Source organism: Lemur catta, chromosome 17 (genome assembly GCF_020740605.2).
Source record: "Lemur catta isolate mLemCat1 chromosome 17, mLemCat1.pri, whole genome shotgun sequence".
NCBI lineage: Eukaryota > Metazoa > Chordata > Mammalia > Primates > Lemuridae > Lemur > Lemur catta.
Window position 1 is genome coordinate 50,225,825 of NC_059144.1, and position 24,185 is coordinate 50,250,009.

General features: G+C 52.9%; 1 protein-coding gene across 1 annotated transcript in view; it reads left to right on the forward strand.

Moving 5' to 3' along the window:
* The window catches only part of TAF4 (TATA-box binding protein associated factor 4), a 75,630-nt gene extending 60,191 nt beyond the window's left edge, over positions 1-15,439 (forward strand). Inside the window, exons 13-15 of the mRNA XM_045529322.1 lie at positions 559-615; positions 1,074-1,193; positions 13,962-15,439. Coding sequence (XP_045385278.1) covers positions 559-615; positions 1,074-1,193; positions 13,962-14,129 — 345 coding nt within the window. The 3' untranslated portion in view covers positions 14,130-15,439. The remainder of the gene's footprint in view (positions 1-558; positions 616-1,073; positions 1,194-13,961) is intronic.
* Positions 15,440-24,185: the final 8,746 nt, after the last annotated feature.

Consider the following 24,185-nt stretch of genomic DNA (forward strand, 5'->3'; position numbering starts at 1 on the left):
GGTGTGGGGGGCCCGGCGGCGCTCCAGGCTGGAGGGAGGTGGTGATGTGGCCACAGGGGGCTGCAGAGCAGCCGTGCTCCTTGGGCACGTTCCACCTGCACGCACACAAACCCCCGAACAGGGGAGCAGCTTGAGTCCTAGCGCCTCAGTTTAGGGGTGAGGCGCGTGTGCAGGGACCCCCGGTGAGCCAGACCATGGCTCTTTATGCTTACGTTGCCGTGTGTTCTAGAACATTCAGAGCCAGGTTATTAAGAGCTGGGGAGGAGACCATAATTCCATGTAGGACCTGAGCCTGCAGCCCTGCCAGGCCCCCCCCAGCGTGCCGTCTCCTACGTGTCTGGTTTCTTATCGTGTCCAAATGGCATTGATTTGCTTAAGAATGATGGCTTTTCTGCCATGATGTGCAATCCAAATTTTCATCTTTTGGCTATAAGCATTTAAAAAATTTAATATGCATTCTTTTATGGGACCTAGATGATGATGTATATGAATACAATAACGCTTGTTAGATGATAAACGTTTAGGTCATAACTTCTCTTCTGCCTCTTTCAAAAATAGTCACGATCCCGACAAGAAGACCCAGAGCAGTTACGGTTGAAACAGAAGGCAAAAGAGGTAAAGCTCTTTGAGTCACGGGTCTTCGCTGCACCCCCGAGCGTGTTCACAGTCAGCTGGACAGTCCAGCAGGAGAGAGAAAGGTCCAGAAAACCATGATAGTTCTGTACAGTGGGCGTTCACGCAGCTGTTCAATCTGTTTTAAATAATATGCTCTGTCAGAGGTGCTCTCCTGTGCAGTTTGTGTCCCCCTCATAGATTTCACAGTGACTTCTTTTCGGGTGGCATTAGTTTCTATGCTGGTTCATGTATTTTGAGCGTTTTAAGATGAGCCTCTATTGCTTTAGAAAAATCCTTATTTTTCTGATTATAGAACATGCTTACTATTAAAAAAGTCAAAACATTAAGGAAATTATAATTTAGAAAATTTTAGAAAACCCTTTGTTGTCTATGTATTACTTTTGTAGTAAGGGAAAATCGAGCAGGAAATGATCCTCCTTGTTTCTTTACAAAATAAGATGCAGCAGCAGGAACTGGCGCAGATGAGGCAGCGCGACGCCAACCTCACGGCGCTGGCGGCCATCGGGCCCCGGAAAAAGAGGAAAGTGGATGGTCCTGGACCGGGACCGGGCTCGGAGGTACAAGAGTGTGCTGGGACTGAGGTCTGGGAGGGGCCCTGGGGACCGTCGTCCTCCAGGGACAGACACGCGGGGGCAGCAGCCTCCCACCGTCCACGGTCGTCTCACCTGCCCTGGAATGTTTGTTTCACATTCGATGCTTTAAATTCAGATCAACTTATCTGTGGCTGTCACATGAGCTGAACGTTCTTTCCTTAAAGGTGTTTGAGCAGCATAGTTCGCTACGGTGAGGCTTAGACTGACTCTGAGGAGGAGGTGGAGATGGGGAAATTATGGCGGTCAGAAGCATGATCGCCATGGGCCCCCTGGGGGGCACGCGAGATGAGCCCTCGTAGCAGAACGGGCAGTTCCCAGAGTGAAGGAGAGGAGTTGTCTCCTGTCCCAGCTCAGGTTTTGTTAGCTTCCTGTGTTGCTCGTTGTTACATCGTTTACTCTAATAGATGGCAACCCAAGCTGAATGTATTGTTTTTGCTTTACACCAGTTGTTTTTTAGGTAAGTTATAGGAAGAAAGAAAGAAAATAGTCTTTTATGTTTATCTACCTATTTACCGTTCCTGGTGGCTTCATTCCTTCCCGTAGATCCTCGTTTCCACCCCCCACTACCCTCCGGCTCGAGGACGGCCTTAGCGGTTCTCGTAGGGCAGGTCTACCGGGGGTGGATTCTCTCAGCTCTCGTTCACTTGAAATTGTTCTGTGGTGAGCAGGTCTATGCAAACCTACCCCCAAAGGCCGAGGCAACTGGGAGGCTGAAGAAAGAGGCTGACAAATCCAGTTTCTCAGAAAGAAACATTGCGTAGGGACTTACGAGCAGAAGTGGTGTCTCGGGCAGCTGAGAGACGGTGGATCCCCGCACCCGCCCTGCAGAAATATCCTTTCTGTAGCGAGCTGTTTCGCTGAAACATGTGCAGCTGGTCACGGGTCGGGCTTTCTTGTGAAGCTCCTGACCCCTGGGGAGGTCAGATAAACGTCTATACGAGGGGTTGTCTATGCTCCGGGCCTTGTTTCTTTATGGGGGGTTACCTGTGCTACGGGCCTTGTTTCAAGACCTTGCTGCGGAGCACCTGGGTCAAACATTGGTCACCGTGGTGGTTTCCGTTTAATATGCTGTCACTCTCGCCTGCCACAGGCTGTTTCCCTGCGCCCCCTCCAAACTGGCCCTTCCGGTCTCAGCACTCCCCTCCTTCGCAGTGTAGCTCCTGGGCCTGGAGGGAGAGTGCTTGGTGTCCTGCAGCCTCAGCAGCAGGGCGTTGGCCATGGGAAACAGGTCAGGCCCAGCGGATTCGAAGTGAAGGAGCCTCCCTCCAAGGCTTTGTTGAATCACATCTAATCTTTGAAATACCGTGATTCGGGTTTTCTTGCAAGAAGTAAAACAAGGAGAGATACATAGCATTGGTAAATTGAAAAAAATAATAGAGATACAATGCACAGAGTAGCAATATAATGCATGCAAGGACTACAGGCAAAAGGAATCTGTATGCCAGGACGGGAGGAAAAAACCTCTTGGGGAGCCAATTAGAAACATCATGAAGAAAATTAAAACAAGTCTCTTTAGAGACTTGTAGCCAGGAAATAATTCAGGATTCCATTCAAATTGTAGGCAAATAAATACTCAAGAGCAGCGGTCAGGGCTGGACTCCAACAGCAGGTGTGCCGTGGTTTCCTTCTGAAACGTAGTTTTTTGTTCTCCTGTCTCCCTTTTCTATCAGAGGGAAGTCATAGACCAATTTATTTGCAAAATAAGTTTTAGTCTTACTGTACTTGCCTGGTTATTTGCCTAAAGTGCTGTGGGACTAGTGATGGGCTCCTTTCAAGTTAGATTTGCTGGAACTTTCTCTTTAAGGAATCTGATTAGACTTTTTAAAGCCTCTTGAGGCCAGGAAGCCAAGCCACGGGTTGGCCGCGAGTCTGTGCGTTCGTGCCTGTGGTGCCTGTGTGAACCGGGCAGATTCCTCCTTCTCAGGCCTCAAAGTAATTGAGGTTCCCGGGCCTGTCAGGAAGTGACATTCTTTACCTGCCACGAGGTCAGGAGCCTTGTAAGGGAACCACATGGACAAGGTGCCGGGCCAGTCTCTCCAAAGGGCTTCGTGGTGGCTCAGTGGAGTCACCCTCTGTTCCTCAAAGCAGGCTGGTCACCTCTGACCCGTCCTGCCAAAGCCTCGTCACGGTACCCGTGTCTCCAAGGTGTCCTGTTAGAAAACATTGGGGTTTTTTCCTTTTTAAAAAAATTTAATTATTTTTGTTTTTTTCTTTTATTGTACTTTTCTTCTTCTTTACCACCCCTCCAACCCCCACAATCCTAGAGATGGAAGGAAAATACATTCTACTGATCAGATGTGTGCAGATGTATTGCCATAAGATAAGAGTACTCACAAATAATTTCCAGATTTTGGAGAAATCAGGTAGAGAGAAAGGTAAATGTCTCAGATATGCTCACAAAAGTATACATTACCCAATTGCTGTAAGTTACAAATAATAGCTCAGAAGAACAAAAGTTGTCTTGACTCTAGAAAGCAAAACATGAAAAGAATCTGCAATGTTTCAAACAAAAAAAGTAAAACAAATCATTCCACTCCTTCATCAGTTCAGTCCCGTGTGGTTCTTCCTGTGCTGGGAGGTTTGCCTAGTCCAGTGATGTGATCTCCGGAGTTTCCAGAAACCTGTGTCCAGGTACTGTCAGGGCTCTCTCTGAATTTCCCTGAAGACACAATGCTTTAGGATCTCCAAAAAGCTTTTAGGAAAAAAAGCATCAGAATAAAGCAATTTACTGCATATGCCAAGACGTATTAGATTTTTAGGAATCTCATGTAATTCTGGAACACATATTAATAACATACAACTTAAGTACCATTTCTTATTTGACGATGTTTCTTGTATAATTTTAACATACCAGACGAGCCTAACGTGTCTCTCTTGGCCTTTCAGAGGCCTTATTTTTTCTGTCTAAGTTAGTTAGGGTCACAAAGACTTAATTTTAGAATGTAAAATTTGATTTTGGGAAGTATGCCAGGTATCTAAGGTTTTAAATTCTGATATCAAAATGAAAAAGGTTTAAAACACTGTTAGTAAAACAGGATCACAGGTCACTGTAAAAAAAAAAATAGTCATTTGTTTAACCAGTTTCAAAAACCAAAAACCTTTACTCTTTGACAGGGAGGAGACTGAGTTTTCCAAACTCCTTATAAAGACAGTGTGAAACTGTCTCTCTCTCTCTCTCCTTAATTGCAGTTTACTGAAAAGATAAACAAAAAAATTTGTTATTTCTTACTAATACTGTATGAAAATTTTACTCAAAGGAGGAAACCAAATTTTACCCTTGCAGTATATTATTGATATTAAGCCTAATTTTAATAAAGTCTTATAAATAGATCCACCTAATCTCAATCAGCTTTGACCACACAAGGTAAGATTTCCATCAGACTTGTGTAACCTCTTACAATTTTTCCCATTCTCTTTCTATCCATTGAGTTTTATCTATCTTTTTTCTTTAAAACAACCTTTAAATAATCTCTAAACTAGACAAAATTTATCTTTTCTTTAATAAAAACCATATTTTATATTTTTCTTACAACCTTTCCGTCCCCAAACACATCTTACTTTTCTTACACATTCTGTACATAGAACAAAGCCTTGGTAAAATTATCAGGGTGTGTGAAATTGTTTATCTTATATTAAGTAGTTTTAATTACATCTGTTAATTACCATATTAACTCCTAATAGCCTTAATTTTCAGTAAAAACCTAGGAAGTAAATAATCTAAATTTTTTTTTTTTTTTTGAGACAGAGTTTCAAGCCGTTGCCCAGGCTAGAACAATCTTAATTGTTATTAAAATGTACCAGGTGCAGAGCCCAGGACAAAAGATAGATTTGTGAAGATAATGTCTGGCCCTTCCCAGCGCAGCCAGGGAGCACAGCGGAGCCAGAGGTGTCTCTACGAATGTCTCCAGTCCTCAGCACGATCATTGGTTTAGGGTCCGAATCCAATGACTCTAAGACTTAAGCTCACAGACAAGTCAAACAAGTATCAGAAATAGAAGCAACAGTTCTGTGACCTTAAAACATCTGTCGAAGATAGCCTAAACCTGTCTGCCCTGTAGACCCAGGTGAAAATGTCTCAATTATATTTCATACTGATAGTTTTGAAGACAATTCCTATTTTATTTTACAAACAATTTTAAAACTAGTTTTATTTACCAAAGATTACTAAAGTCACAAGAAGTTGAGAAATATTTGGGCTTACTAACTTACCAGTACTTACCAGCACTTATTTATTTTTAAGCCAATTTGGTACCATCTAGACACTATAGAAACAGACAGGTACGCAAGTATACGTAAAACTGCAAAGATTTTAAAAGCTTTGATTTTAACATTTTAGCCATGAGACAGGCAAAACTGACTAATATAAAAGGACAGTGGAGTCAAACTTTGTAAACGGAAACAGTTAAAGTTTATCTGTTCTTCATGGCCAAAGCTCTTACTGAGTTTTGGAGAAAACAGGGCAGCAAATTTGCATCTCAGAGTGAGAATTTAAGCTTTTAAAAGGAGTTTGGGTGTATTAGAGGAAGATTAAAAATGGAGCCAAGGTAACACAAATCATAGGAATTCGCCGCAGGATTTTACAGGGAGTCTAGTTGGGCTTAGGCGGGTGGTTTCTGACGGAGTCTTGTTTTGCACCTGGACTGAGGCGCAGCGCAGGCCTGTTCGCAGCCAAGGCCGGCGAGTGTCTGCTGTTCCCAGGGCCCGACACTCAATGTGTGAGCTGGAAGGCAGAACATTGGGACCCCCCAGATCAAGGGTCCCATCTTTACACTGAATCCTGGGCTCCCCAGAGGAGGGGAAGGCCATGGGGCCAGGCAGTGCGACACTCCCGCAGTGCACCTCGCTGCAGGCACGTTCCCCCAGGGCTGGGGACGACCCAGCGCCAGTCACGCCACCCCCGGGGCAGCCTAACTGCAGCAGAGAGTGTGTCCAGAGTGTCAGGGTGTCCAGACCACACTTTTCTTACTGAAAAGTACAAAGAAATGGGTAGCCCTGCAGTAACAGCCACTCGTCTTCAGAGCTGGCGGCCATCGCACACGCCAAGGTCATGTTCTCGCACAGCACGCAGTCATCCTGGGTCCCCAAAGCCAAAGAGATGAGGGATCTCAGTGCAGGAGAGAGCAGAGCCTTCAACCTAGGCTCCAAAGCGGGGTGTGGTGCTGTCCTTGAGTCCCTCAGCGGCTCTGGGGGCCGCCGGACATCATCGCTAGACTTTTCTGTGGTGTCGAAGGGGGAGCAGAAGTGGCAGGAAATGCAGGAGCAAATCTTGAAGGAGCCAAATTGGGGAGATTTTAAGGTTTCCGAAAGGCAAGTTATGCCACCAAGAAAGGCCCCAGAGGGACCAAACATATAATTTTTTAAAAAAGCGTTTTGAGTCAACTGAAAAAAACATTCCAAGAAACAGGATCCAAAAGAGGAAAAAAAGAAAAAAGGCAAAAAGGCCTTCCCCCTAACAAATACTGTAGTCTGAATGTCAGCTTTCTTTTTAATGTCAAGACAGGGTCTTGCTCTGTCACCCGAGCATGGTATCGTGGTGTCGTCATAGCTCACTGTAGCCTCCGATTCCTGGGCTCAGTGATTCTCCTGCCTTCAAATCAAGGGTCCCGTTTTTACACCGAATCCTGGGTTTCAGTAGGATTCTTAGATACCCCTGAGTAGCTGGTACTACAAGCGTACGCCACCACACCTGGCTGATTTTATTATTTTTGGTAGAGACGGGCTCTTGCTCTTGCTTTTGCTCAGGCAGGTCTCCAACTCCTGAACTCGAGCGATCCTCCCACCTCAGCCTCCCAGAGTGTCAGGATTACAGGCGTGAGCCACCGCGCCCGGCCTGAATATCAGCTTTAATTAAGCCGACTTCTGACCATACAGCTCTTTTTACTTTTGCTTCTGCTGCCAGCTGGGCTCCGTCACCAAACCGGCAGCCGTCCCACTGCAGCAGCTGCTCACTGCCTCCTGTACCGCAGTGTGCCAGGTGGCTCTCACCTAGCGGTCACCCTAAACCCACGGTGTTTTGGGGGTGTTCCCATAATGCAGAGGGCCACAAGTGCCTAAAAGGTGAGCCACACCAGTCCACGTAGAGTGGCTGGCCAACCTGGCGTTTGATACCACGTAAAGAAATCTAGAAGTGACTTCTAGCGGCCCTGAGACCCCTGGAGGAACACAGAAGGCACCACGCGTCCCCTTTCCCCGTTTCTCGGTCTCTCAGCTCCTGGACGGCTCCCAGATGTTGGTGGTGGGCAGGTCTGTGGTCCTCGCCCCTCCGTTGCTTTCTTATCCTCACAGCGCGTCTCGGAGGGAGGGGCTGTCTGCCTGTGTGTTTCTGCGTCAGGGATGGCTGGGCGCGCCCCGTGCTGCAGTTCTGCGTGTTCCTCTGTCCTCTGAGCTCCCTGCACGTTGGCAGCTGGGCACAGAGTCTCCCGACTGATCCCGTCGGCGGCAGCACCATGGCGCTGCTGTCCCCCTGGCCGGGAGGCGCAGGTCTGGGCCGGGCCTCTGGGCGGCTGCGAGTGGCGACATTCCACAGCTGTGAGCTCTTTCTCACTTACCAGTTGGGACCCTTTTTTGGAGACTCTGCCCCTCAACTATTGTTTGGCTACTTAGCGGCGCGGTTCGTAAAGGAGAGGTGGGCTACTGCTGAAGGGACCCCTTTTCCTTACCCAGTCAGTCATGAGTCGGTCCCTGTCGTCCTCAGCAGCTGAGCGATGTCCTTATGTTTTCATCACTGTAAACTCATGGATTTAAACATAATTGGTGGGTTTCAGTGCGTCGAAGTTCTCATTCCTGTTGCAGTGCAGCTCGTGCCAGGGCAGCGACTCCGGCTGCTTCCTGAGTCGTGTCGTAACACACGGTGCTGAGTCTGCGTGTGCAATGTCAGAGTCTTGCCCCTTCGCCCCTCCAGACCTGGGTGTGGCCGTTTCTGCAGAAGAGCTGGTTCCTCTGGGCGGGAAGTGCTATTTGAAGGCCAGACCTGGGACGTGGGGCCTTCTCGGCCACTGGGGTCGCAGCGGAAAGCGGGCAGTGCGGGAGACACACGCTCGTCAGTGCATGCGGCTCTTTGCAGGTCAGACAGTTCAAATCAGAGGCCTGTGACTTTACTTACATTCTGCACAATGACATCCTTGTCTTCCACACGGAGGATTCCGGTTCTGGGCCTCCTGGGGTGGGGGCGAGGGGCTGGGGGGTGGAGGAGGGGAGGGCAGGAGGGGGAGGAGAGAGGAACGCTGGTTCTGGCAGACACAGGCGGTGATGGGATGACAGTGTCTCACGGCTGCACCTGCTGGCGCTGCCCCGCCCTCGCGGACATCGAAAGCAGGCAGCCGTGGTTTCGGCTGTGCCTCCTCCCGTTGTGCAGCTTGACACGTCGCAAGAGCATTTAGCTGTCACGTGCCAGCGTCTCCCCTTTCCCTCCTCTAATCTCAGACCCGCCAGGAACAGTTCAGTTAATGCTTTCGGCCTGTCTTGGCGCTGCTGCCTCCACTCTGTTTCTCCGAATCTTTCTCTCGGACTCCTGGCCTCAGGCGACCCTCCCACCTTGGCCTCCCCAAGCGCTGGGATGACGGCCAAGAGCCACCGCGCCGGCCTGCGTCTCACTCTCCTCCAGACTCTTCTGGAATGGCTCATGGGAATGTAGGTTTGCACCTTTTATACCTGAGGGTCAGTTTGAATAGCTTTTCTTTTCTTGAGTATCTGAAATACAGGTTTTTCCCGCCGGTGTAAGTGTTGCTGTCAAAGCCTGGTGATAATCTGACTTTATGTCCTTTTTTATCCTTTTGTCTAGGTGTCCAAAGACTTTTTTCCTTGAAGCCTTGTGGTTTTGCTGTAGTGCATCTGGGATTGGCTATTCCGGGTTTGTGTCCTCGGGTGCGTTGTGTTCTTCCGATGTGCAGTTTCACATCTTTTTTATTTAGGAACATATTTTGCCTAATGATAGTTTTAAAAAGTTTTGTATTTTCTATTCTGTTGTCTTCCTTATCAGAGGTTCCTGTTAATTGTATGTTGTATCTTCTTTACCTGGGTGAGCAATTTTTACTTTCTCTTGAATCTTTTAAAAATCTCTTTTAAAAAAATGTATCCTTTTTTTTCCTTTTTACCTTCTATTTCTGTCTTTTTTATTTAAGAGATGGAGTCTTGCTCTGTTGCCTGGGCTGGAGTGCAGTGGTGCAATCACAGCTCACTGCAGCCTCCAACTCCTGGGCTCAAGGGATCCTCCTGCCTCAGCCTCCCGAGTAGCTGGGACGACAGGCACTAATTTTTCTATATTTTGGAGAGACGGGGGTCTCACTATGCTGCCCAGGCTGGCCTCGAAGTCCTGAGCTAAAGTGATCCTCCCTCCTTGGGCTCCCAAAGTGCTGGGATCACAGGCATGAGCCATGGTGCCTGGCCCTATTTCAAATTTAGGATTATTCCTGTAGGGTGGGTCTTTTTCTTTTAACTTTGAGTTAATTCTAGACTTACAGAAAAGTTACAGAAGTAGTACATAGAGTTTCAAATATCCCTCACCCAGTTTCCCCTGATGTTAAACATTGGTGTGATATTATTCACTAAAGACCTTATTTGATTTTTTTCTTAATTTCTAAAAAAACTATTAACCTTATTTTTCAGAGCAGTTTTAGGTTCACTGAAAAACGAGAGGAAAGTGCAGAGATTTCCCGCGTGCTGCCCCACCCAGCCTCCCCTGCTGTCACTGTCCCCTCACTGCGGGGCATTTGCTACAGCGCGTGAACCTCCGTTGACGCGTCATCACTCGAGTCAGTAGTTTACACGAGGGTTCCCGCGTGTGCCGTGCGTTCCGTGGGTTCTGACAAATGCGTGATGGCCGCGCCACCTCTGCGTGCCCGTGCAGAGCGACTGCGCTGCCCTGAGATCCCCCGAGCGCTGCCCGCCAGCCCGCCCTGCCCCAGCCCCGGCAACGCTGATCGTTCCGCCGTCTCCACGTGTTGCCCTTGCCGGGACGCACGGGGCACAGCCTTTCCAGACTGGCGTCCGCGTTTATTGACTGGGGTCCCCTGTAGAGAGAACTGCCCCTTCCTCCCCACGCCCACCGCGGTCCGTCCGGCGGTCACTTAGCTGCTGTGGGCACGTCTGTGGGACAATCCGTTCTGTCCATGTTGTTGCTCCTGTGGCCCCGGCTTTGGCCACCGTGAGCTCCTTTCGGTTGGTCCCTGTGTCCTCTCGCCGTGGCCCACGCTCTTCTGCTTACTTTCTGACCCCGCGACATGGCCCAGGCTCATCTTTTATTTTCCCTGCCACAGCCGTGCAGTCGGCCGTTTCTCCCGGGAGCGCGGGTTCCTTTGGCCGGAGATGGCGTTTGGAAGCCGGGATCCGGGTGTGGGTTTGTGGCTAATCTCTGTCGTTAGCAGGTGTCTCTACCCCGCGTGTCCTGCAGGTTTTGGTGTGCAGAGGCGGCTGCCGTGTTACTTGGCACGTAAATACCAATACTAGGTACGTAAAGACCTAGCTTTTAGCGTTAGGAAGTGTCCACGTTTGTCGTCACCCGGCCTCTGCTTGTCGGCCCGCGGTCCCCGCGTCACTGCCCTCCGCCCTTCCGAATCTCTTTGGTGAAGGCGAGTCTCTGCTCAGCATGTGGTTGTGTTTTGTTTTATGAGCCACACTGGAGGTCTTCTTTTAACAGATGAGTTAACCCCGTTCACCTTCACCGACGCGACGGGCATGCTCCGTCCGGACTCCCGTGTTTTATTCCCATGGGCATTTCTGTCTTCGCTGAGCTTCTCCTCCAGGCGTGTGTCCTTTGCTGCTTAACTGAACTTCCGGTGGGCGCTCAGGGACGCTCCCACGTGTCAGCGTGGGCCACGTCCTCTTTCCCCCTGGCAGTCCTAGCGTCATCTTTGAAAACCAACGGTTTCACGAGGACTGGCTCGGAGCTGGTTGCTCTGGGCTGGTTGTCCCAGGTACCCACTGGGCCCTTCCCACGTGCGGACTTGGGTCTTTTTCTGTATTGGGGACGTTTTCTTGGCTTGTGGTTCAAATATCCCTCTGCTCCATCGCACTGATTTTCTTCCTCGGGGACTCTGATGACACGAGAACGGTTCCCTCTTCGCCACCTCCGCGCCCACTGTGTTTCCTCACGCTGTGCGCCCCTCACTGTCTGGTGTGTCCCCGCGGGCGGCCACCCTTCTCCCTGTGGCCATCCCACTGTGTCCCCGCCCCCGTCCCTGTGACCGTCCCACTGTGTCCTTGCGCCTGCCCTCCCTGTGGCCGCCCCTTTCTGAGGTAACTGGGCTCTTCCTTCCCTTTCTGTCTTAAGTCAGGGTTCAGTAAACTCCAGTTTCATTTCCTTGTTTTTTTATTTTTTGTTGATTTTTTAAGTGTTTCCTAGTTTTGGGAGTTTTTGATTCAAAGTGACTCCCATATACTTTAATGCTGGTTTTAAGTACATTCTATTTTGTTGAAAGCATTGTCTTACAGTTTTCTTGTTTTTCAAGGGTAGATTTGTCACTGATACGTGTGGAATTTCATTTTCTGACAGTTCACGGCGGCTCCCACCCTCCTGTTCATTTCTGTGGTTTTTGGTGGTTTCCAGGCTCCGTGGCTCAATGGCTCCCTCTCCTGGCGGCGTTGCGAAGTGCAGGCCGTTGGGCAGGCTGCACGGTGGCCCATGGGGAGGCTCTTGTCTCGCAGGACCCTGAACTGCTCCCTTGGCTTCTTTCCCCGTTGTCACCCACCAGCCAGGGGGCTCCCTGGGACACCCTTGCCCTCTGAGGACCCCTTCCCGCCCCATGCCGCAGGTGCCTTCCCTGTGCTCTGACCTGCCTGCACACCTGTCCGGGGTCTCTGGTCTTGGGACGCCGCAGCCTTCCTGGCCGTGGTTCCCATTGGCTCAGCCCCCGCCCCCTCCTCTGTCTTTGCCACGTGGCCTTGGTGGGGGGTGGCAGATCACACTCTGGGATGTGCCGATGCTCTTATGTGAGTCTCTCTGAAGTCTGGGCGTTCCTTGTCTTCCCCTTGTGCAGATGGCGTGATGTTCTCATGGGTCCGCTCTCCCCTCCGTAGTTCACAGTTGTTTTTGGAGGAGATATCAGGACGTGGGCGGCTGGGCAGCATGTTGTCCTGGGCCTCCTGGACATGATGTCTAGCTCATGTGTGAGGCTTTTGTTACTACCGTTCCTCACAGCCCGCTCTCGCTGGCCTGACACATGTGTGTGGATCCCACGGACAGTAGGGGTGGGAGAGGAGGGGTCTGGGCAGGTCTTGTGCTGTCAGAGCTGCGCGACACGCTGGTGCTGGCTGCCACTTTCACCGGAACTGCTTGCTGTCTGGCTGTGTGCTGGGGACAGGCGGAGGGGATTAGAAAGCCCCCACACCCAGAGCCACTTGCTGCTCTCCCAGGCCTGCCGTGGGCTCGGAGCTCTCAGCCCACTGCTTGGGTGGGGGTCCTTGGTGGATCCATCCCCCGCCCCCAGGACTGGACGTTTCTCCTCCGAGGCAGTCCTGAGGCGCTGGCGGTGCTGCGGTCTGAGGTTCCGGGCCGGTCTGGGTGGGTGCCGGGGAGCGTGGCAGAGCCCGGAGCAGGGCCACCTCTGCCTGTGCGCGGAGCCCTGGGCCAGCTGGGATTCGGGCAGGCGGCGATTCTTTCTGTGTGGGTTTTGCTCGGAGTGTTCGCAGCAGGTGCCATTTGTACGGCACGCCTGAGTCCTAGGCTGGCCTCCTTTTATTTGCTCCTTTCAGGAGCCCTGGGATGGGGCAGGTTGGGGTCCAAAGTGCCATTTCCATGAGCCCTGAGCCGGGTGCAGGTCAGTGTGCAGCGAAGGCGATGACAGAGTGGGAGACGTGGGTTCTTCTGCCCGTGGCCACGTTCGCAAGCGGAAGGAGAGGTCTGGTCCGAAGCCAGTGAGCTCACCCCCGGGGGGGGGCGCCCATGTGTTCGGATGATTCTGAAAACAAGATCAGAGAGGAGAGAGCAGGCCCCTCTCCAGCTTGGCCCTGGCCATGCCGCCTGGCGGGCCGTGCCCCAGAGGCCAGGCCGAGTGTCCAGGGGTGGTGCGTGGTCCAGACCGCCAGGTGCCCCTCAAGGGACGGCCGCTGCCAGGCGGTGTCATGGCGGTGGCGCCCGTTCTCCTCGTTCCTTCTCACTGTTGATGTCACCCAGCCCTAGGAGGGGTCCCAGTTTGTCTCTAGCACAAAATGCTCCTTGAGGGCTGTTACGGAGACTAAAGAGGGAACTGCTAAGGAAACCTAAATAGTTCCTTCGAACAAGGAAAAGTGGCCACCAAAGTGACTCGGAGCCGGGTCTAAAGGAGGGACCTCAGTGGTGCCTCTCCCTTAACTCTCCCACGAGTAATTGAGGTCGGAGACACAGCAAGAAGTGAGGCAGAGTCGCCCTGGGGCTGGAGACAGGAGAAAGGACACAGCAGGGCACGGCCAGGCCTGGGCCCCTGGCTGCAGGGCCGCCGGCACGCAGGCCGGGCAGGACTCGCGACCTCCAGCGTCTTAGACCTTGAAGGAGAAATGCCGTAAAGTGCCGTTGTAATCTTTGTACTTGAATATACACGAGCAACTTTAACATCAGAACACAGACACTTAGTTTTGCCGAACGGAGCAACGAGAGCTGTCCGTTGGGAGTTCTGTAGTCTGTGCCCGGTGGGGTGACGTGATGGAGGTGAGGTGACACAAGGTCCTTGAGGGGCCTCCAAACATGAGTCGCCCCTTTTCCTCCTGCCCTCAGCCCACCTCCGAGCACCACTAACATGACTGTCTCTTTCTTGTCACCAGGGGTCGGGCCCAGGCTCGGTGGTCCCAGGCAGCTCTGGCGTTGGAACCCCCAGACAGTTCACGCGACAAAGAATCACGCGGGTCAACCTCAGGGACCTCATATTCTGTTTAGAAAACGAGCGCGAGACAAGCCATTCACTGTTGCTCTACAAAGCATTCCTCAAGTGACGCGGGCGGCATGGCGTGTGACAGACGCCTGGGACGTTTTTATATATTTGCAGATTACGCCTTTTTGTAACAAGCAAATGGAATATTGTTTAAAAAACAGCCACCTCTTTACAATGGAACAGTTTTATATTCCTGTTTCTAAATCAACTCCAGTATGAAAGAAAATACGTTTCTGTAACCGAGAGAATACAAAGGCCTGTGGATACTCTTAGAGGACAATTAAATCTTAACTCATCTTTGATTGAGTGGCCTTCTTGCCAAACAAGCCATATATAAAGACTGATGGATCGTTTAGCAAATAATTAATTAGCTGCCCTCTGTCAACGCATAGCAGTTTCCACATTATTTGTGCATCTTGTTTTAGTTCCATCTAACTTACTGTGTAGGTGTATGTCTGCAGTTGACGACCTCATTTCATTTATTTTATTTTTGTAAAGTCAGTTGGCAAAGCAAACTGATTTTTAGACTATTTATCTCCCCCGCCCCGGTTCAGAATCCTCGAGGAACACGCGAGTCACCGCAGCGCCGTCACCTGGGAGCGCAGTCGCGTTTCTGCCCGGGAGAGGCCGAGCCCCCGCAGGCGGCTCCTCCTGAGTGTGTGTGGTTAGCACCTGTACAGACGCATTTTATTTGCTATAGTTTGTAAAGCTGTAAAGTTAAAGAGATGAGAACCTTTTCAGCATAAATATATTTTACTTGCACTGTGTTTTTTAGCTAAAAGTGAAAACTTAGATTAAATAAAATCAAACTTGAGAAGAATCATCAAAGACTGTTTTTCAGTGTGAATCAAGTGTTGGAAAACGGTGTATTTTGTCGGTGACTGTACAAGCTCTTTGGCACAGGACGCAGATGGCTATGTAAACTATAATTATTTTGCTAAGAGACTGTATGCAAGCCCGGCCCGCTTTGCCGGGCCCAGGGCAAAGCCCCTTCTTTGTACCTATTTTTTTATGACAAATAATACTAATTGGTTCTTTATATTTTCAGAGGTTATTGTATGAGATTGTCTATCAATAGTACTTTTATGACTGTAAATACTCTGCTCTCTCCGTTTGAATTCTCACCTTAGACTTTGATTCGCGTGTGCGAACTGAACGCTGATCAGTATTTTTATCAACACCCAGGAACTGTTACACCTTTTATTTTGTCTTTTAGGAAATCCCCGTCTTTCCATTTTTTCATGTAAATTTTGCACAGTTACTTGTTCATATGTAAATATTTTACTTTCAAAAATGAAGTTTTTAATTGCTATTGTTTTATATAGGATTGAAAGAAAATTAACTCCTTTATTAAAAACAAATTTATCTGTATTCGTTTTGCCTGTTTTTCCCAGTTTTCCCATTTTAGAGTCGCCGAGGGTTCTGTTTGCAGCCGCCTGTTAGAATCGGCAACTAAAACACAGGCAGGGGCGTCCCTGGCGCTGAGCACACCGGCCCCCCGCGACCCAGGGCCGGAAGCCGAGCTCGCGCCTTGCGCTCCCGCAGCGCGGCCCAGCCGGGACACAGGCGGAGTCTGCCGTGTGCTCGCCGGGGCTGTCGTCCTGCCGATGGGCTGGGCGGGGCAGGGGGACCCAGAGACACACGTGGGTCCTGGCTTAGGTGACCAGACGGCCCCAGCCCGGACGCAGACTCCCCGTGGCGGCCCTGCCTGGTCTCTGGGTGCCCTAACGTTACGGGGCGGCCGCGGTGAACCCCGGCCCTGGTGGGGCGCGGTCGGAGGCGCGGCTGCTCGCTGCAGGCCGACACCCGGCCCCCAGCGCCGTCACCAGCGTGATCCCAGGCGGTTCCCAGGTAGGCCTTCGCCCGAGCTGGTCCGGCTGCGCGGCGTGTCGGTCGGTTCGCGGCTCACGCCGGACGCGCTGCCCGTCCGGGGCTGTCACGCGGGAATCCCGGGGCTGCCGGAGCGGAGGCCCACGGGCCGGGCCGGGCCTGGAGCCACAGAGCTTCACTCGGCGGCCCAGGGCGCCGGCTCTGCCCTCCCGGGCTCCGCTGGGCGCCGGCGGTGTCGGCTCGAGAGCGGCTCCCTGGCCTTTGCCTCCACCCTGCGCGGTGTCCTCCCCGCGTCCGTCCGTGCCCAGGTCCCGGGTTCGCGGGACACCAGCCACGCTGGATTCGGCCCAGACGGCCTCGCCTTGACCCCTCCCGGCTCCACATAGTCAGTCCGGGCTGCGGCGGGTGAGGACGCCGCTCGGCACACGGCGGGGCGGACGTGGGGCGGCCACGCCCACGGAGACTTGTTGATTCGGTTCCCGCCGTGGCTGATGCCTTTGACTGAGTTCTCGGCCCGATGCAAACCGGCTGGGTCAGCAGAGGACAGTCGGGCCTGGACTCCGCGATCGCGACCGACGCCATCGCCGCGGATCTCCCGCTGCTGGGTCCGGCGCATCCGCCCGGGGCGGTCACGTCAGGCACAGGGTCTCGCGAGAGCACGAGGTGCCGCCCCCCCAACAGCGTGCCTGCGCATGCTCGGTTCGCGGGTTTGCGCGCGTGTTCTGGGTGCGAGCCGCTCGGTGGCTGGTTGGTGTCGCGCCGTGCCGCGTTGCTAGTTGCCCTCAGTCCGGTTCGGATGTTTGACAAGGACGCCTGTTCTCACCGCTCCACCACCCCAGCGCGCGGGCGGTTCCAGTCACGAAAAATAGGCAAGAAAAAGAAATAAGCATCGAGTTTAGGGAGGAAGGAGGTGAACCAAGAACTCAGAGGTGCCTCGGTCGTGTGCAGCAGAAGAGCCACACGGCTGCGGTCACCTTCCCGAGGGTCACATGGCAGGGTCGTCTGTAGTCATAAACCTAGCAACAGTCGGAAAATGTAAAACGCACCGGGAGCAAAGGCGCCAAGAGCAGGACGCCGAGGGATGCATTCGGGAAGATGTGAATGAAGGTCCTTACACTGGAATTGGAGAAGTCGCGGAGGACCTGCGTGGAGGACGAGACCACGTTCGCGGAGCGGGGGACTCGACTCAGTGTCGCCAAGGGGGTGGTTCTGTCCAAGCTCATAGATCTGGTGCTGCCGCAATCAAAATCCCGGCAGGTTTTTCATAGAAATGGACAAACTGATTCCGAAAATGTATATGGGCATGCAGGGGACCTAAAATAGCCACGACAATCCAGCACAGAACTGGAGCGTGGACACTCCCACGTGTCGGGAGCGGGGTGCTGGCGCGAAGGCCAGCACGTCAGTGGGACAGAACAGCCCAGACGGAGCCACGCGTCACGGTCACCGGGTTTTTGACAAAGGCCCCATGCAGTTCCCTGGAGAGAGGAAGGCTGCCGTGGGGACGCGAGCCTGGGGGTTGTCTTCGCGCCACGTGCTGCCGTCAACGGGAGACGGCTCGTAGGCCCGGCAGTGACAGCTGAGCCCCCAGAGCACCGGGGACACGTGGGAGACGGGCTTCGCGAGCGCAGCGGGCGGGGGTTTCCCAGGGCGCAGGCGGCACCGGGCGCGGGGGAAGCGCCGATGGCCGGGGCTGCGGGGCTGCGGGGCTGCGGGCTGCAGGCCCCGCTCGCCGCGATCGCCGTGTCGGCAGCAGCCGCAGCGGAGCCTTTCGCGTTTCGCCCGCGGCGCTGTGTGGTGCGGGGAAGGCTCCGGGGCTTCTTCAGACTGGCTCGTTCTTAGCATTTTGTTTCCTCGATATAGGATTCAAATTCAGTGAAAAACAGTATGGGAAAAACCCCTAATGTCTATTTAATTCTTATTACATGAACTATATTGTTTCTGGAAAAGATTATATTTTAATCTCTGTTGTTTGTTTTTATTGATACAATGATGGGTGTATTTTGGGAATACATGTGACAATACATTGCTACGTGTAAAGATTGAGTCAGGGTGATTGGGAATGTCCATCGCCTTAAGTATTTGTCTTTCTTTATGCCGGAAACTTTGGAATAACTCCCTTTCAGCTATTTTGGAACGTGCAGTAGATTATCGTAAATCATAGTCGCGCCGCTGCTCTGTTGTCCACTAGCTGTTTCTTCTCCCATCCAAGCGCTAACCCGGCCCGACCCTGCTTAGCTTCCGAGACAGCGTGGTTTGGCCGTAGACTAGCTGTTTCTTCTGACTGTGCATTTGTACCCGTTATCAACCTCTCTCCACCCCCATCCCGCCCCCAGCTCTGGTCACCGCCCGTCTACTCTCTCTTCCTGAGTATATATTGTTTAGATTAGTGTTTTGCTGTTACTGAGAAAAATGAAATGTAAATTCCTCTTTAGAATGTAAGAAACCAAAAGGTATCCTTATGAAAGTAAGAAAGCAAGCCACAGACTTGGAGAAATGTTTGCAAAATTCATGCCTGACAAAGGAATAGAGAATTCTACAAGCCAGTAATAAAAAAAAAAACCAACCCAACAGAAAATGCGCATGACACAAACAGGGACTTCACAAAAGCTGCACAAATGGCGGACGGCAAACGAAAAGGTGCGTGTCATTGCCGGCGTCTGAGAGACGCAGATGAAAACCGCAGGGAGATTCCACTGCACACACCCTGCTGGCTCGAATTTGAAAGACGTATCAAACGATGACAGCCGTGGGACAGGTGCGCCCATGCACTGCTGGCCGAAGCGTAACACGGTGTAGCCACTTTGCAAAACTGTTTTGCATTTTCTATAAAGTTAAAGGTAATTCTGCCGTGTGACCCAGCAACCCCACTCCTGAATATGCACTTGGGAAATGGATACCTTTGTCCACCAGAAAGACACCAGAATGTCCGTGGTGGCTTTATTCATCGATGGACCCGGCAGCAGTGTCCAGTGGGCCGGTGGGCACCGGGCTGTTTGCTCAGTGCGATGCCACTGGGGGGTGAGAGGAGGCGACACTGATGTCTCCACAGTGTAGTTGACCTCAGTGATGCCGAGGGAAGGTGCTGGACACAGATCCTGTCTGACAGAGATTCAGGAGCAGGTGGCGCCGTCCACGGTGGCATGGTTGTCTGGAAGGGGCGCGCGGGCCTCCCGGTGCTGGGAATGTGCCCTGTGGGTTTGCGTGGCACGAATGTAAAAGCCTCGCTGACAGGTAAGCTGTGAGCATCGTAACGCAGGTAAAGTGTGCCTAGTACAGCACAGGAGGGCCGCAGAGCTGAGCATCAGCCCCCAGACAGGTCGCCTGCCCGCTCCTCAGTGACCTGGCACCAGGTGAGACAGGTGTGTGATGCGTGAGAGCCCATCGCTATCAGAGTGTTGTTACTACAAACCTGGTGACTCTCCAGGCACTGAACTGCTGGCGCGTTTCCCTTTATGAGACAGTGATCTCCAAATATCATTTTGTTTGTTTGAGACAGAGTCTCACTTTGTCACCCAGGCTGAAGTGCAGTGGCATCATCATAGCTCACTGCAACCTCCAACTCCTGGGCTCAAGCGATCCTCCTGTCTCAGCCTCCGAAAGTGCTGGGATTACAGGCATGCGCCACTGTGCCCGCCCTCCAAATGTAATTTTATCTAAAAAAGAAAAGTCTCACTGAGCTTTTCCTCCAGCCCCGCCTTCGGGACACCCCTCCCCCGGGCCTGGCAGCTGAGACCGTGGGCATCTATTCTGTTCTCGGCTCTGTCTGTCCAAGCAGCTTTGGGGACACATATCCTGCTGTATCCTTATTGCATACAGCAAATGCTCAACCAGTGCCTGATCTCACGATGGTGCTTATGCAGTTAGACCAGCCGCTACATACCCTCCCCAAACCCTCCCAGCCCCTTGGACCTGGCTTGCCAGGGAGGACAGCAGGGACAGAGCCCTCAGGACAGACCACACTCCTACAAAAGCAACTGGTTTCCTGTTGGGCTGCTTCAAGCCCAAGCTAACTGCCAGAATTTCACACTTTTGAGAAGGGCGGGCATGTGCATAGCTATTTTTTCTAGAACTGCTATGAGCACCTCTCCTGCAGGCTGCCTTTCCTGGGGCGGAGGGTGTGGGCCAGGCGCAGTTGGGGGCCAGCCCCTGGGGAGCCCCACTGGCCGTGCGCCTCAGGTGGGGCCTGGGGCGTGAGTGACTGGCTCCTGGAAAGGCCATGAGAGGCAAGGGCAGAAGGAGGTGGCAGGGAGAGCCCTCGGTGGCAGCAGAAGGAAAGATGAGGCTTCCCCTGCTGGGCGCATCTGAGGAGGGGCAGCTGGGATCCACTTTTCACGTCTCACTTGGAAATTCAAAGCACAAGGAGACGCCAGTAACACCGTGAGGATGGCTCCGATGGGAAGACAGACCTGGCCAGGTGCTGGGGAGGCTGCAGGGCTCTGGAAGGTGCAGGGACATGGAACGTTGCACCCTTTGCAGAAACGTGCGTCTCCCATGTCCACTCCTGCAGAAGCAAACATGTCCAGGCCACTGCTCGGACGAGAGTGTTTGCAGCAGGTTTATTTGTGTTTGCTAAAACTGGAAACAAGCAACTCGCGTTCGCACAGCGAAATCTCAGCAGTGAGGAGTGAACCGTGGGCTTGAGCGGCGCCTGCGGCTGCTTCCAGGTGTATGCAGACCTGAAGATGAGGGGCCAGCTGCGCTGGGGACTGCAGGGACAGACTTGCCACAGGGCACTCAGAAACTTTGCAGGTGACGGGAAGTCTGTTATCTCGACCATGGTGATGGCTTCATGGGTGTGTAAAATGTCAAAACTTCTCAAATTGCACACTCTAAATATGTGCTGTTTTCCATATATCAGATATATCTCAATAAAGCTGCAGGTGTAAATGAATAAACATTTAAAAGCTATGATCCAGTGTGGGGATAGCAGCGTGTCCCACGTGGGGTGGGGCAAGGCCAAGAGGAAGCGGCAGAAGGGGCAGGTGAGTGGGGCACTGAGGAGGGGGTGATGGCTCTTGCCCCAGGTCCAGGGACAGCCCCCAGCTGCCTGCTGATGCTGGAAAGGGTGGGAGGCCCGAGGGGAGGGAGGTCTGCGCCCCGGCACGGCCTTTCCCAGTCTCCAGTCTTGGGGGAGCTGGGGTGGAGGTCGAGGCACAGCAGGCGTTGCTCAGCCCCAGAGGAGCAGGAAGCCGGCGGGGAAGGAGCCTCGTCGCTTGTCGGAGCCCCAGATGTGGCCGGGCCTCTGCAGTTCTCTGCCACTGGAGGCCCCCGGATGCCACCAGCTCCAGGAAGCCCTCTGCTCCTCCCCCAACTGCCCACCCTGATGACACCTTGATTTCAGCCCAGGGACACTGACCTCAGCCTTCTGGTCTCCAAAACTGAGCAAATCAATCTCTGCTGTTTGAAGCCACCCAGTTTGTGACATTTTGTCACAGCGTCCCCAGGAAACAAATGCAACAGTTAATTCAACATTTTAAGGTGAACTGTGCTCGTCAGGTCATGTCCGAGGCTGGGCCGGCCTGTGGTTTGCAGCGTTGACCCCCCTGGACCCACCAAGGGAGCCCCGCCCTACCCCGAGCTGGCGTTTCCGTGCATCTGACCAGGCCACCTTGAGACAGAGCCGACCCTGAGTCCTCAGGCCGCCGAGGAGGCCTCTGGGTGGCTGGTCATGGGCACAGGTGGCAGAGACGGCGGACAGGACTTCGAGGGGCTTTCCAGGTGCCATTACCATCCCTGCCTGGCCCTCCCAGCTGTCTCGGGCTGATCAGCGCCTCCCCCTGCCGGACTCCGTGGCAAGGGCCACCCCCACCCCCAGCAGCTGGGAGGTCAGCACCTTGGATAGCAGCCTGCAGCCTCCCAGAGCCCAGAGCGCAGAGTGTGTGTGTGTGTGTGTGTCTGTGCACGTGTGCGCATGCATGTGCGAGTGTGTGTGCGCGAGGTGCAGAGTCCCCGAAGCTGGCTGGCCCGAGCCTTCTTGGCCTGCCCTGCAGGTGGGTCAGGGGACCCCTGGCTGAGTGGCCAGCGTCCCAGGGGTCTCTGCAGGATGCAGACCTGTGAGCTGACCACTCTGGATCGTCCCAGGGCGGGGGGGTGACAGCAACCTCTGCGCAGGCCCTTTCCTCTAGGCCAAAAGCCCCCTGCCCTGGAGCTGGGGGGGACCTTACCAGGTCACCTGAGCCCTCCCACCCCCGACCTGGGCCTCGCCCTGGGAGTCTGATTACAAGGCCTGTGCCCCAGCAGTTGCCTAATTGTGGATGTAATTAGCTGCTCTGCACCCTCAAAATTAGCAAGTGGGTAATTGTGCCTGTAATTATCAACTGTACCCGTGGTAATTAACCGTGTGAGTGATTTTTTGTTATGCAAGTCATTGTGGATGCAAATTTGTGCCCAAGAAAAGGCTGAGGAGGGGCTGGGGGGAGGGATTGGGAAGAACCAGCTCTGCCTAGGGTTGGGGGAGGAGAAAGTGTTGCCCACGGGGTGCCCAGCCGGCTCCATCTGCCCTGACCTGTCTCCTGGGGTGGCGGTGGGGCTGCAGGGTGGGGCAGTGGCTGGGGGCTCAGGTCTGAGTGTGTCGCTGACCAGCCGGGGTCTTGGAGGCTGCCGAGCCTCAGAGCCTCCACAGGCCCCGGGTGGCTGGCACAGGTGCGTGGCCTCTGCCCGCCAGCCAGCACCGTTAGCAGGGGCGCCACTCTATGCCTTCAAGACAAGGAGGTGTGAGCCACTGCTGGGCCCCCCCAGGGTGAAAAAAAGCTGTTGTTAACGGTCCTCATCTAATTCTAACATCTGCGTCAGTTCTGGATCGATTCCCATCGATTGCCTTTTGGTCTCATTGCAGGTCATACTTTCCTGCTTCTTTGTGTGCCTCATAATCTTTGATCAGATGCCAGACAATGTGAATTTTACCTTGTTGGGTGCTTGATATTATTATATTCTGATAAATATTCTTGAGGCTTTTTCTGGGATGCAGTTAGATTACTTGGAAACAGTTTGATCCTTTCAGTTTTTGCTTTTATGGTTTGTTAGGTGGGACCAAGACAGCATTTAGGGTGGGGATAATGACTGCCCAATACTGAGGCAGGACCTTTCTGAGTACTCCACTCAATGCCTTATAAATTGTGTCTTTCCAGTCTCTTTGATGGGAACAGGTACTGTTTCCCGTCCTGTGTGAGCACTGGATAATCTTTTAGGATGGTTCTTTCTCCAGCCTTGGAGAGCTCTGCAGAGGTGTCCGCTGCTCTCTCCTTTCTGATACTCTGGTACTCCATCTGCCCCTAGCGCTGGCCTTTCATCTACACAGAATCTCTTGACGTCTCAGGTCTTATTGGGCGAACACACAGACACAGGCAGGCGGGCCAGCTGTGCACATCTCTAACCACAAACATAGACAAGTCACCTCTGTACACATGCTGGGGACTCTGGAAAGAGCACACACCTCAGGGCCTGCATGAATACCAAGTGACCTTCCTGAAGGACAGTGGCCTCAGTGTCCTCAGTTTTGATGCCTGGTCGCTGGAGTGCAGTGGAAGCAGGAGCAGACACACTGCCCACATGAACGCCTGGTTTCCAGGCGTGACACAACTTGCAGTCTCAGCCCTAACCAGGTCCAGATGTTAAACTCTCCCAGTCTTAACTAAGTTTGCCGTGACTTGGGGTGCTGTGTGGCTAGGACGAGGGTCCCTTGGTGCATTCACTCACTACTGTGCCTTGTGTGTGCAGTGCCACATGATGAGCAACTCCAGCTCCAGCCCCTGGGAGCTCCCAGGCCACTGGGGAGATTACTTCTGGTAACCAGTTCCACAAAGGAATGTCTAACAACAGGATTGGCGTGTGAAAACAGTCTTCAGACAACCCTTGGCAGTACAACCTGACAGACTGGGGTCAGGGAGGTGGTGTGGAGCTGAGACTGCGCAGCACTGGCCAGGCAGAGGGGCAGGGCAGGCACCAGTTGTGCTCCGGAGGTTCCTGTGGCTTAGCCTTGGGCAGCCCCAATGGCAGGCGCAGGGCATATGTGGTCCTGAGCCTGTGCTTGCGGGGCCTTCTGTCTCATGTGGGAGATGAAGTCCCCAGTGGACGTTTTAGCTGAGGGACTCTGCACATTCCCATAAATGTGTGGTGGGGGACATTCCGGGATGTTAGCTCCACAGTCTGGGAATTTTCTGTTTTTTCCATTAATGGATCCTTAGCACTAGGATCGAGCCTGGCATCAGCACTTCTCAGTCGATACTGCTCTGTGGAGGGATGGAGGAGAGGAACTGGGTGGGGTGGGAGGGAAGAGGGGTTACTG